This window comes from Corvus brachyrhynchos, unplaced genomic scaffold, assembly GCF_000691975.1.
Source record: "Corvus brachyrhynchos isolate BGI_N302 unplaced genomic scaffold, ASM69197v1 scaffold544, whole genome shotgun sequence".
Classification (NCBI taxonomy): domain Eukaryota; kingdom Metazoa; phylum Chordata; class Aves; order Passeriformes; family Corvidae; genus Corvus; species Corvus brachyrhynchos.
Window position 1 is genome coordinate 2,190,722 of NW_008238325.1, and position 12,383 is coordinate 2,203,104.

At 45.5% G+C, this 12,383-nt stretch overlaps 1 protein-coding gene across 1 annotated transcript in view; it reads right to left on the minus strand.

Annotated features, from left to right (window-relative positions):
- Nucleotides 1–12,383, minus strand: part of RSRC1 (arginine and serine rich coiled-coil 1) — a 76,102-nt gene that overhangs the window by 6,518 nt on the left and 57,201 nt on the right. The window contains exon 3 of the mRNA XM_017734407.1: nt 8,157–8,225. Coding sequence (XP_017589896.1) covers nt 8,157–8,225 — 69 coding nt within the window. The remainder of the gene's footprint in view (nt 1–8,156; nt 8,226–12,383) is intronic.

Sequence of the window (12,383 nt, forward strand, 5' to 3'; positions counted from 1 at the left end):
TTTTTTTTTGGGATATCTCCTGTGATTTATCCCGGGCCATCTCCTGCGATGTATCCCGGGATATCTCCTGGGATGTATCCTGGGATATCTCCTGGGATGTATCCCGGGCCATCTCCCGGGATGTATCCCGGGCTGTCCCGCGGCCATCCCGGTTCCCGGCCGGGCTCCGCTGCCGTTAGAGGGAGGCACCGCCTCACTCAACAGCGCCGGAGCCTCCGCGCCGCGGGTACCGAGCCCGGGATGCTCCGAGCGGAGCATCCCTGCAGGACCCACCCCGGGCATCCCGGATTTCGGGATCAGCTTCCAACCCCCACCCCCCATCCTTCTCACAACTCAGCCAGGATAAGGCTTCCCATTCCCGCTGCCGCTTGCCGATCCCTGAGCTCCGGCAGAGCTCCGCTCCGACACTTGGCCACACTCTTCCCCAGCCGTTGGGATTTCCAGGGAAAGAACTTTTCACAGGCAGAGGTGCAGGAACAATAACCACGCTCCAAAAAGAGAAACTGGACAGAGAAAGTTTTGCCCGTTCATTTGTGTGCTCCCAGCTTCATTGCAAGCACTTGGAAAATACAATTAAAGGCATTAAAGTAGCAAGTTGTGACTAATCCAGCATTTATTTACTACAGGGAGCACACAGGATTTACAATTAAGTTGGAAAAATGTGAATTAACAAGAAAAAACTTTGTCCAGGCTTGTTTTAAGATCTTGTGAGAGTGAGGTTATTAAAATATATTAAAAATAGCATTTTGTGAGCACTGTGGTACTTACTAGAGAGAATACTACAGAGAGTACCAGACTACTCTAGGTTTGCTATTTTAATACGTTATAGTGATAGTAACCTCGTTTTTATAGGATTTTAAACAAGTCTGGACACAAACAGCTTTTCCTTTAAAAACCTGGGAGCAGTAGGAATAAAATGCAGCAGAAAACAGGAGGGGAAAGTTCAGCAAGCGAGTTCTGAATTTAAGAACCTTGAATTTAAGAACCTTAAATTCAAGAACTTTGGATTTAAGAAGGTTAAACTTCTGCTGGAGCTCTGCATGTCCTGCGTGCAAGTCGCCTTCACCACTGCCCTCCTCACACCCCTGCACCCCCATTTTGGGGCTTCTTGGGGTATTTCTGAAAACATCCTGGGCAAGAGCCACACTCAGCCAGTGGAGAGCTGGGGCCAGCTCTGGCACAGTAAATTTTGCTGGATTTGTGGCCACCCCACGTTTGTCACCGTGCCGACACCGGAGCCGCCGCGCTCCTTCCTGGGCACACAAAGCCAGGGCTGTAATTCAATGCTCAATTTACCCTTGTCTCAGTGGAGATTTCTCCCCGCTAATTGATAGAAATTAAGCCATTAATCAAGGCACCAGCCATCATTCAACCCGGGGAAGATGAATCCAAACTTTCATCATAACCACCTTCCCCATTTTAGTGTTCATTAGCATTAATTTTTAATGCAATTATGCTCTTCTTTTACGCTGAGCTCATAAATTACTGCTCTTTTGTTGCTCGCTGGCCTTGTAAAATCCAAGGTAATGCTTTGTGCTCTGATCTTAAAGGCAATTACTGCCTGCTTCTATCTTTTCCATACCTCTATCCCAAATAACCTCTGTGTTGGAGGTACAGACTCACCAGTGCAGATCCCACACGGATGTTTCCTACAGAGCAATTTGTCCACATTAAACCCACACACTGACACGGGCAGAGCAAGAATTCCTGCTTTTTCTGCCGGATCCCCGGATCCACCGGCAGAGAAATGACAGGAAAATGGGATGGTGCATTGGATACAGGGAAAAAATCGGTGTATTGGAGTGGAAATAAGCTGTGGATGAGCGCAGGGAAGCCGTGCAGGACAGCAGGGCTGCAGCTTGGAGGCTCTCCAGCTTTTCCAGGGATCACTTTGTGCTGTCACTTCAAAAAGTGCTGCTGGCACGTGCCCAGTGCTCCTTTCTTTGCCCTGTGCCTGTTCCAGTGTGTGGAAACCCCACAGAGCCCTTCCAGGGGATCCTGTGTTCCATGGGATCCGTGCTGGCACTCGGTGCCCCGAGTCAAGAACTTCCAGCCTTTTATTCCCACTCCATGCACCGATCCTCAGAAGCCCACCAGGGGAAAGGCACAGCAGCTACAGCCACCTCTGGCTGCCCTCAAACACCTCGGAGTGGTTCCAGGGAAAAGGAAATGTACTTCAGGAAAACGTTGCTTTGTTTGAATTATTTTTCTGCTTCTTTCCTGGGCCGGGCCTTTAGCTGGGATATGGGATAATGTCACTCACAGCAGCTAAAGGTCTGCCCAGCACCAAGAAAATATGATCCACCTCTAAGTTGCCAATTTATCTAGGCCTTAGCCAGCCTAAATAAGACAATTCCCAGTGAAGTCTCATGCTCATCCCATAGATTCCCAGAAAACCCCCCCTCTGGAAGTACCTGTGTGATGATCCACGAAACCTCATTTCTTATCAAAATAAAATCCCCACACCAGGGACTTAAGAAAATGGATCTGGAATTTTGTTACATACGCCCCTGTTTGTCTCCCATACACCGCTGTTTATCTTCCCTATACACTCCTGTTTATTTCCCTATATGCCTCTGTTTATTTCCCCATACATCCCTATTTATTTTCCCCATAACCCCTGTTTATTTCCCACACATCCCTGTTTATTTTCCCTTTAGAAACAGCTTTTCAATACGTAGCTATAAATTTGTGTTTCAACTGACTGAAGTCCAATAACCAATTCCATGATGGTTTTTACAACCCCATTCCCTTAAGTGACTTCTCCTTTAGCACAAATAAACGCCAGGGAGATGACAGGAGAACACACCACATTAATGAAATACAGAAACCAGATTTGTTTCTCATCCTGAAATCTGAAGACGATTTCAAGACTTTTCATTTGTAAAAATAAATCCTAAATTTCCCTGTTAGGGAGATCATAAATTTCTCTGTTTCACTTGTGGAACAGTAAAAATTTAATGACACCAGCTGTGATTGCTAAAATAAAATCACTCAAATATCAGCTGCAAATATTCTTTGATATTTATCAAATATTTATGGAATGGTTTGGGTTGGAAGGAACCTTGAAGCCCACCCAGTGCCACCCCTGCCATGGGCAGGGACACCTCCCACTGTCCCAGGCTGCTCCCAGCCCCAATGTCCAGCCTGGCCTTGGGCACTGCCAGGGATCCAGGGGCAGCCACAGCTGCTCTGGGCACCCTGTGCCAGGGCCTGCCCACCCTCCCAGGGAACAATTCCTTCCCAAGATCCCATCCAGCCCTGCCCTCTGGCACTGGGAAGCCATTCCCTGGGTCCTGTCCCTCCATGCCTTGTCCCCAGTCCCTCTCCAGCTCTCCTGGAGCCCCTTTAGGCCCTGCAAGGGGCTCGGAGCTCTCCCTGGAGCCTTCTCCTCTCCAGGTGAGCACCCCCAGCTCTCCCAGCCTGGCTCCAGAGGTGCTCCAGCCCCAGAGCAGCTCCAGGACACTGGGACTGGGGGCTCTTCAGGGAGAACAGGGAAGCAGAAGAGGGAAGTCTGGAATATGAAGGACAGGAGAGGATGGGCAGGCACAAAGCAGGGTACAATTTAAGGAACACATTTCAAAGTGATTATTAATTACAGCAGCTTTAATAAAAAGCCCGGAATTGATTCCTCCAGCAGCCATCATCCATGAGGGGCCATCGATCCCCTCTCCAATTCCCTTTCCCTCAGCTCTGCCGAGGGGGAACACAGAGAGTGGCCAAACCCCAAATGCCCGTCCCTCTTCCCAGCTCTCATTATCACCGTGTGGCTGCTCTTCCTAACAAGCCACACTCTGCCACTGCACCAAAACTCGGCATTTTTTATTTTCTCCTTGATTTGCTCCTGCCCCCTTTTAATTCCAAACCAGCAATATAAAGATTAAACAGAGATAAAAGAAGATCACAGTGTGTGCCAGATGCTGGAACAGCCTCCTGGGACCAGCAGCACAACACCAGGTGTTGGTGTCAGCCTAATGAAGTGACACTGGCACACCAGGGACACCCAGGGCGGGGCTCCAAATCTGCCATTATCCAGGCAAAACCAGGGAATATTGGAAATTCCAGCTTTGAGAAGGCAGGAAAAAGCAATCCATGTGTTTCTATAAATGTATTGTCTGTATTAAATAATTTGGGGGTTAAACAAATTGAGTTTGGTCTTTGCCACCACAATGAACTTCAGGAAAATTTACTGAAGATAAATGATGACCTCAGGCAGTAACTGCTGAACTTAAGGGCATCCCAATATAGGGCTGAGTAAAGCACTTTAACTTATTACAGCTCCCAGCCTGACCTCACCCCAGCAAATCTTCTCCTGGCACATCCAACCTGTGGTTTAATATCCATTACACCCAGGGAAAGTCTTTTAACTCTCTCTAAAGGAAGTGGGAAGGGAAATCAGTGGGTTGGGGTGGCCTGGGCAGGGCCAGGGGTTGGACTCGTGAACCCTGTGGGTCCTGTCCTGCTCAGGATGTTCTGTGGTGGCCATGGACAAGATTCTTCACGTGAGAACTCCTGGCCCTCAGGTTAAAGATGAATGCAAAAAGATAAAACTTTTAATTTGGGTTTATAGAGTTTATAATTAAGGGATCTTCTAGAAGTTGAGTCTTCCAGGGTTTTTTTTGGTACATTCTAACTTTGCTTCCGTGACCCCTCCAGCACTCGAAATCACGGAATCACAGAACCACAGAACGGTTTGGGTTGGAGGCACCTGAAGACTTGAAAAATTTCGCTTTGCTAAGGAAAAGCCACCCCAGCAGCACGGAGGGATCAGCAAGAGCCTGGAATGACCCCTCAGGGATGGGGGTGATTCCCTGTTTAAGGCCAGCTGTCTCCCAGCCCTACGTTCCCAGTCTCGTTTGCATCCCTCCCTCCCCCTGCCCACGTGGGCCTCATTTCCAGGCCTATTCAAAATGATATTTTCCAAGCATGTGCCACACGACTTGTTCATATAAATGGAACAAATTAAACTGTCTCCACAGATATCCCCTCACATTTGTAGCCCTGATTCCTCTCCCTCACACGTGGCCAAGACACCGTATTATCTCCCTGCAGAGGTTGACCTCAGGATATTGGATTCTGCCACGGAGCTCTCCGGGACTAAACCGACGGGAAACACTTAATCACCCCCGCCTTTGCAGGAAAAAAATCAACTTTAAATTTGCCCTGATGAAAAATCAATAAACCAGTAATTGCTTGGCTTATCACGGCGTGGAGGAACAAATTGGGAAGCGGAGCTCGGCGTCGGCGCAGATTCCAGGGAAAGGCGCGGAGTTTCGGGATCACTAAGCCAGAAAAGGGAAAGGTCTCGCAGTGATAATTAAATCTACTCATGCTGATTTTCTGCCAAATTTATTTCCCCAGAGTCTATCAAAACGGTGCAGCGCTTACTGGGGAGGCAGAACTAATCAGTTCAGCGCCGGGCCAGCACGCGCCGGGCACGGGAAATGCAAATTCCGGGATAAAGGCACCGGGAGAACGCCCTGCCCATCCAGCACCACCCTCCCACCGACCCACCTATGGACTGATGGCCAAAAAATTCCCATTTTCTGTTCTGCTGTGTTCTGGAACAACCTCTTTTCCTGGTTTTCTGAGGCACCCCCAGCTCCTCCTCCCCACACGGGCCCTGACATGATGTATTTTAAACTCAACATTTAAAAATATTCTTATTCATGGTAGACTAAGAGAAACGAGCCCCAAATCTCTCCCTAACATCACCCAGCGTGTTCCAGTTTTCCCTCCATGGGTTTTTTTCAGTTTTTCTCTTTCCCACTCCACCTACTTGGGATTTGTCTGGAGTGAAACCCAAGTTTGGTGGCCAAATGCCCTTTAGATTTTATCACTTTTCAGGCAGTGCCAAAGCAAGTAAACAAACACCAAAGTATGGAAATCCAACCACGGAAAATACTCCTGGAAAAGTAGCATTTTTTGCTAATAGACCTAATTTCATGCAGCAAATTAGCATAGCTCCAATGGAAGTGCAAATGTAATCAAACTGAAAAATTCAAATGAGGCGGGGAGAGCCTTTTTCTTTCTTTCTTTGCTTTTTAGTCACTTAAAAAAAAAAAAAATCAGCATTTTGCTGTGTGTCCTTCATGGGGCTGGAGGGACTGTGGTAATTAAAACATTTAAACCAGCACAAGCCCCCAGTCTCCCAGTCTCTAATCTGGAGCTGGGGTCAGCTGTCTGTAGATTCTAATTTGTCCTCAATTTTTTATTCATGCTGGGGAAATGCTGCATATTTAACAGGAAACCAGCGGGAAGGGGCAGCACTGGGCTTGGAGGTCAAATAATTTGATTTCCGAGCAGATTACATGGAACATCCAACGTCTAATCTCACACCTGATTTGGCAATAAAATGACAATAAAAGGAATGTTAAGACACCCTCACCATGGGGTGGGCAATAACCAGTTTTTGTGGGCTGGGGAAGGATTGTTTTATTTGTAGAATTATTTTTATTGCAGCTCCTGGGTAAAGGAGTCACAGGATGCCCACACAGGCTGGAACTTCCTTTTGGAGAGTTCTAGTTAAGGAAATAAAATGAGGAAGATTAGAGAAATCAAATGTTTTTAAAACTCATAATTTAGAAATTATTTTTAAAGATTTAATTTAATTTCATTTTATTTCAGTGACTGGACGTAGCACTCAGTGCTCTGGTGGGGATCAGTCCCAGGTTGGAATCGATGGTCTGGGAGGTTTTTTCCAACTTCAGTGATCCCATGATTCAAAGAGGGTTAAAAACCACCCAGAGATCCCAGAGATGATGTGTGAGGAAAGAAGTACTAAGAAAAAATGCAAAAAAGCTCTTTTTCCAAGCAAAGGATGCCACTGGAGCCCAGCATGGCTGGGACAGGGAAGGGAACACACTGAGCACTGGTAAATATCCTGTTTGCAAATCCACATGGGACATAACCCTACCTAAACCTGGAATTTTAAATCCATGTGGGACATAAAAACTGGAGTTTCCCAGTGTGCAACTCCCCTGGATGTCTTGGAATGTTTAAATGCTTCGTGCACAATTTAATAAGACTTGGTATTTTCCAGTGAGAATGGACTCTTTTACTCCTAACTGGGAGCCAACTCCTCAGCAAATGGATGAATTTGAGTTATTCAGGAAAAATCTTCTCTTCATTTTTGAACATCCTCACAACTCTTCAAAGCCACCCCAGGACAGTTTTCATGGCTTATTAATAAATTGTAAAGAAGTTTTCCTCCCCATTTCCCTGCAAATGACCATTGTTCCCAAGTCCTGAACCACCCCTTTTTTCTTCCCTCTGCCTTTCCACACTCGCCCTCCCAGTCCCTGCTGGCACAGCAATTGCAAGCACATGTGCCACTCACAATGGGCTGTGAGCACAAAAACCCACGTTTTTTTCCAAACATTCCCTGCAAACTGGTGCTGGTGGGACCCAACCACCTCATCCCAATATCCCTGGGCCCCGTGGGAGCCTGCCTGGGTGATTCCTCCAGGTGGAAAGGCTCCCCCTGGGCCCAGTGGCTCCAAAATCCAGGAATCACAGCGGGGAGGGGGCACAGCTGGCTGGTTTGGTGCCTTTTCCGGCCAGAATTCCAAGCGCCCCTTCCACCTCCTTCCATGTCTGTGCTATCCCACTTTTCCACTTGAATTTCCTTCTTTGGTATCACAAGAACCTTCTCCAAGCAGGGTTAACTGGGAGCACCAACTAATTCCTCTCAGCATCCCACAGTCCCCAAGTAAAACAAACTAAAGATCAGAACATTCTGATTTTGAATGAAATTCACAGCAGCCGTGGTTTCAAAACTGGGGAATTTTCCTGAGCCACCTCTTGTAAGTAAATCATGGAATCCCAGAATGGTTTGGGTTGGAAGGGACCTTAAAGGCCATCCAGTTCCACACAGCTCCAGGGAGGATTTGAGGCTCCTGGGATTGTCTGGATTGGCTCCCTCAGAGGGGTGGAAATGTCTCTTCCCATCGCTCCCTGACTTTTCAATCCATTCACTTTAATTTTTCCAGCTGCTGGACTGCAGAGGCAGCAGCTCTGATCCCACCAGGATTCAGGGCACCAAATTCCATCATCAGCTTGGGGAGGAAAATCCCACAGCCCCACTGGACCTTCAAAACAATCATTTCTGACTTCCTGAGCCTTAGCTTGTCATGAAATAAAAGAAAATGCCTCACCTTCTTCCTTTCTTCTCTTGGCTTCTTCTTCACTTCTCTCCTTGGCCTTCAATGCTTCATCTGCTTTAGCTAAAAGGAAGAAGAAAAGAAGAGGTAGAATTAGTTAATTTATCCTATCAAATCATGGAATGGTTTGGCTTGGAAAGGACCTTAAAGCCCATCCAGTGCCACCCCTGCCATGGCAGGGACACCTCCCACTGTCCCAGGCTGCTCCAAGCCCCAAAATCCAGCCTGGCCTGGGACACTGCCAGGGATGGGTTGTCAACAACCTCTTGCCAAACAACATTTCCTGAGCTTTAAACCCAATTTCCTGTTCCTTTTTGCAGGTCCCACAATGAAATCCACGTGCATGAAAGACCAGAACTTGGTTCTTCACTTATTTTATTTGAAGTCATTCCCCACAGTTAAAGGACATAAATGGGATTATGGAGGGTAATATCAGGTCAATATTAGTGGCAATATTAATGCAATACAAATCCCTGCATCCATTTTGTGTTAAGCAAAGCCTTTAAGAGACTTTTAAGGGGTTTTCTTTCTTTAAACCCCAATCTCCCCACCCCAGTTGCCCCAGACTGAACTGCAACGACCCAAACGTGGTGCACTCATAAAGTGGCAGATTTGCTGCCATAGTGAGTAATCCATCAGACCTATTTTGAGGATAAAACAGAAACAAAACAATATTTCCAGGGCTGCAGACTCTGCTCAGAGTGGGAGTCACACAGCTCTTCCTCAGCACTTTATTAGGTAGTACACAATTTTCTCTTCACTCCAAATCACAGCAGCAGCACTTAATCCATGTTACAACAATATTCTTTAAAAAGAATCTTTTTCCCTCTAGAAACCTCTTCCCTTATTACTTAATTATCTACCAGTTGCTCAACTGCAGGGGTTTTCAAACACTTTCCTACAGATGTTAAAGAAGATTAAAAATATACAGCACAGTAACAAGGGACTATCAATATACTCTGTAAATTAATTAAATTTCTGTTCTAGCACATCATTTATTCCAAAGCATTAATGTCTCAAAGGAGCCATTCTCTTTTATTGCCATCTCACTGCCTGATGAGTGAACTAAGTGAGAATAAGTCTCTAATAACATTATACTTGATGAAATATTAAGTTTTCAAAAGTATCACCAGGCCAAAAAGAAAAGAACCAACAAGGAACAGGAATCCAGCACTTAAACCAGGCCTTCTCAGGGAGGAAAATCACTATAAACTGTGGTCTAAATGGCAAGAACTCAGTCAGATTTGCAAATATTTAATCCCAGCACCTACTAAAATTAGGCAATAATTTATGAAAACCAAATTCAGCTCACAGGGGGTGAAGGGGTCGTTCCTTTTTGGAGCCAGCAGCTCCACCTTAAAATGCACAACCTGAACAGGGTGTTACAAAGTGATACAATCACTGCACAGACAGCTGCTTCCATTTCCACACTTTTATCCATATTTAGACAACATCTAAAGTCATGAAATATTAAAACTTTTCTGCCACTGAAGATCATTACAAGAATCTATTAAATCCCATAATAAAACCAAACCACGAGTAACTCTAAAGACTTTTACTTCATTTACACTTTATTCTCCTTGGTAAAAGGACAGGGATAATAGAAATTCCATTTAAATTCAATTTTGGTTATATGTGTAATTGTAGATATACCCCTTGAGTCATGTAAAACGCTCAGCTTATGTTTCTTTCAAATTATCCCGCTCCGATTCCCATTCTGCTCCTTACAACTGTCTTCAATATGTATTAGCAGAGCTCATTAGGCTGGAATTTAATAATGCAAACATCAGGTGGATTTCAAGACCCTCCATTATCAGCACAAGATGGATTGCTCATATAGCTCGTGGGCCAACTGGGCACAATTTAGATTCAATAAACTACCAGGCCTAAATTTGATTTATCTATTCCACTGAGCTACTTTGTTCTTCCTCCCCGATTTGTTGCTGCACAGGAACAATTCATTGGGTATCTCAGTGGCAAAAAGATATTAAAACACACAGCAAAGATGGTGCTGGTCAATGAATAAATTTTTAGCTTGTCTTTGTTAACTTTAAATCGCTGATTTCCAACCCTTGTAACTCAAGTTAGAATTGCTGCCGAGGCAGAGCTTGGCTTTTCAAGTCCTGGTTAATTAGAGGGACAATGGAGCAATTTAAGAAGTACCATGAGGACAGTTCTCCACACAAAATTGCTCATCAACAACAATTTAACTTAGCCCATAAAGCTACAGAGCAGTCAGTCCCTGAGCTCACAGGGCACTGCCCACCACGACCAACACAGGCACTGAACCCATGAGATGCATTCAGGATTTCAAACCAGGGATTCTCTTCAAATATTTTACATTTTCTGTCGTTTTTGCACAGAATCCCAGAATGGGCCAGGCTGGGAGGAACCACAGTGGGTCAAGTGTCCAACCTCCCTGCTCATCCTGGAGCACATGGCACAGGATTGGGTCCATTCTTCTTCCTCTCCTTCCCCTCCTCTTTTCTTCTTCTCCTCCTCCTTCTCCTTTTCTTCTTCTCTTCTTCTCCTTCTTCTTTTTTTCTTCTCCACCTCCTTCTCCTTCTTCTCCTTGATGCTGTCATCATGACGATGATGATGCCAGTGAATACATTCTTGTTCACAGCCCAAGTGCCATTAAAAGCACTAAAAGAGATTCACTTTTCTCAAATCAAGGTGCAGTTAAACATTAAAAGATCTTTACAACTTGAAGGTTGGACTCCAAGGTCTGAGAGGGCTTTTCCAACCTAGACAATTCCAAGATTCCATGGAACCCCTGCAGTGGTGGAAGAGCTCGAGGTTTGGGAAGCAGAGTCACTCCCTGATGGATGGGTGATGCTTTAATCCTGACCAGCCTCACACTGTGCTAAGGTGAAATTATTCCAAGCAAAGCTGCTAATTAAGAGAAACCAGGAAAACCATGAATTATTCCAAGGTGGAAACAGGGCAGGGGCTGTTTTGGGGATAGAAAGGGCATTTTGGAAAGCGTGGCCTGGGCTCATGGAAGAGCCCCTGCAGCAGAGCCCTCTCCCAGTGCATGGGAGAAGCAGGGAGGGTGCAAGGAGAAGGCTCAGCCCTTCACTAAGAAGGTTTCATTTTCCTGTCGAAATTAAAAGGAGAGGAGTGTCAGAACACCCACAACTGCAAACCACAAGAGGTCTGGAAAAATAAATGAATTCAACATAATTGTAGACTTTCCAACTGCTCAAAGTTGAAAATACAAGATGTGTTTGAGGAAAAGAAAGCCCAGAAACTGAAAAAACCCACATGGACATCCCATTTAAAATGCAGCAAACCATCCATGATCCTCATCAGAAAGACTCCACTGGTTTTTTTAAACACAAACATTTTTGCACTTATAAAATATTCAGTCAGCTCACATATAAGAATACAAGTGGAATCCATTATTAATTTACAAGGCCCTGTTTAATTTACATGCTATTTTTCTCTGGTATATTAAATTTATCAAGGCTTGTGGAAATCCTCTCTGCTGAATATTCATAGGCTGACGTGTAAAATTATCTGTTATCCATCTGACAAATTCCAGCACAAACTCCAACCAACCACTTGCTCAGAGAATTCCTTTGACAGGAGCACAAGGAGCAGAGCCCAGGAATTCCCAGTTCCAGAGGAAAAGTGACACCGCCACACACATTTTTATCACCCCAGATTTAAGCTGGTTTTCTGTACTTTTGCCTTCTTTTGTACATCTCCCCCAAAATTTAAACACCACAAACGTTCTTGGAGGTCTTCCCATCTTAGAGGCCTTTTCCAACCTAAACGAGTGTGTGATTCTATTAATCCATGATTCTGGAAGTCCATGGAATTCTGTGATTCCATAAATCCATGGAAGCCAGGTGGCCACTTGCCCACCCCATCATGTCCACGACCATGCACCTCTCAGTGCCATGAGAGCTCCCATCAGCACTGTCCTCCCTAATTACACGTAAACACCACAATTCCCAAACATGGGAAGTTCCAGCCGTTGCTGTCCTGCAATTTAATTACACCAGGCTCTAATTATGGATACTGGAGAGGCCTGAGCACGAGGGTGAGGGAGGAGCTCACTGCCCCCTCCCCAGCTCTGCCAGTCACACTTAGAAATTCCCCAGAAGCCCAAATCTGTCTATTTTAAGCTTCTCCACATTCTGGGAGGAGCATGCCCAGCATTTGGAAGGGGGATGTTACCCCACTGATTCCTCCTGACATAGGAATGCTTTT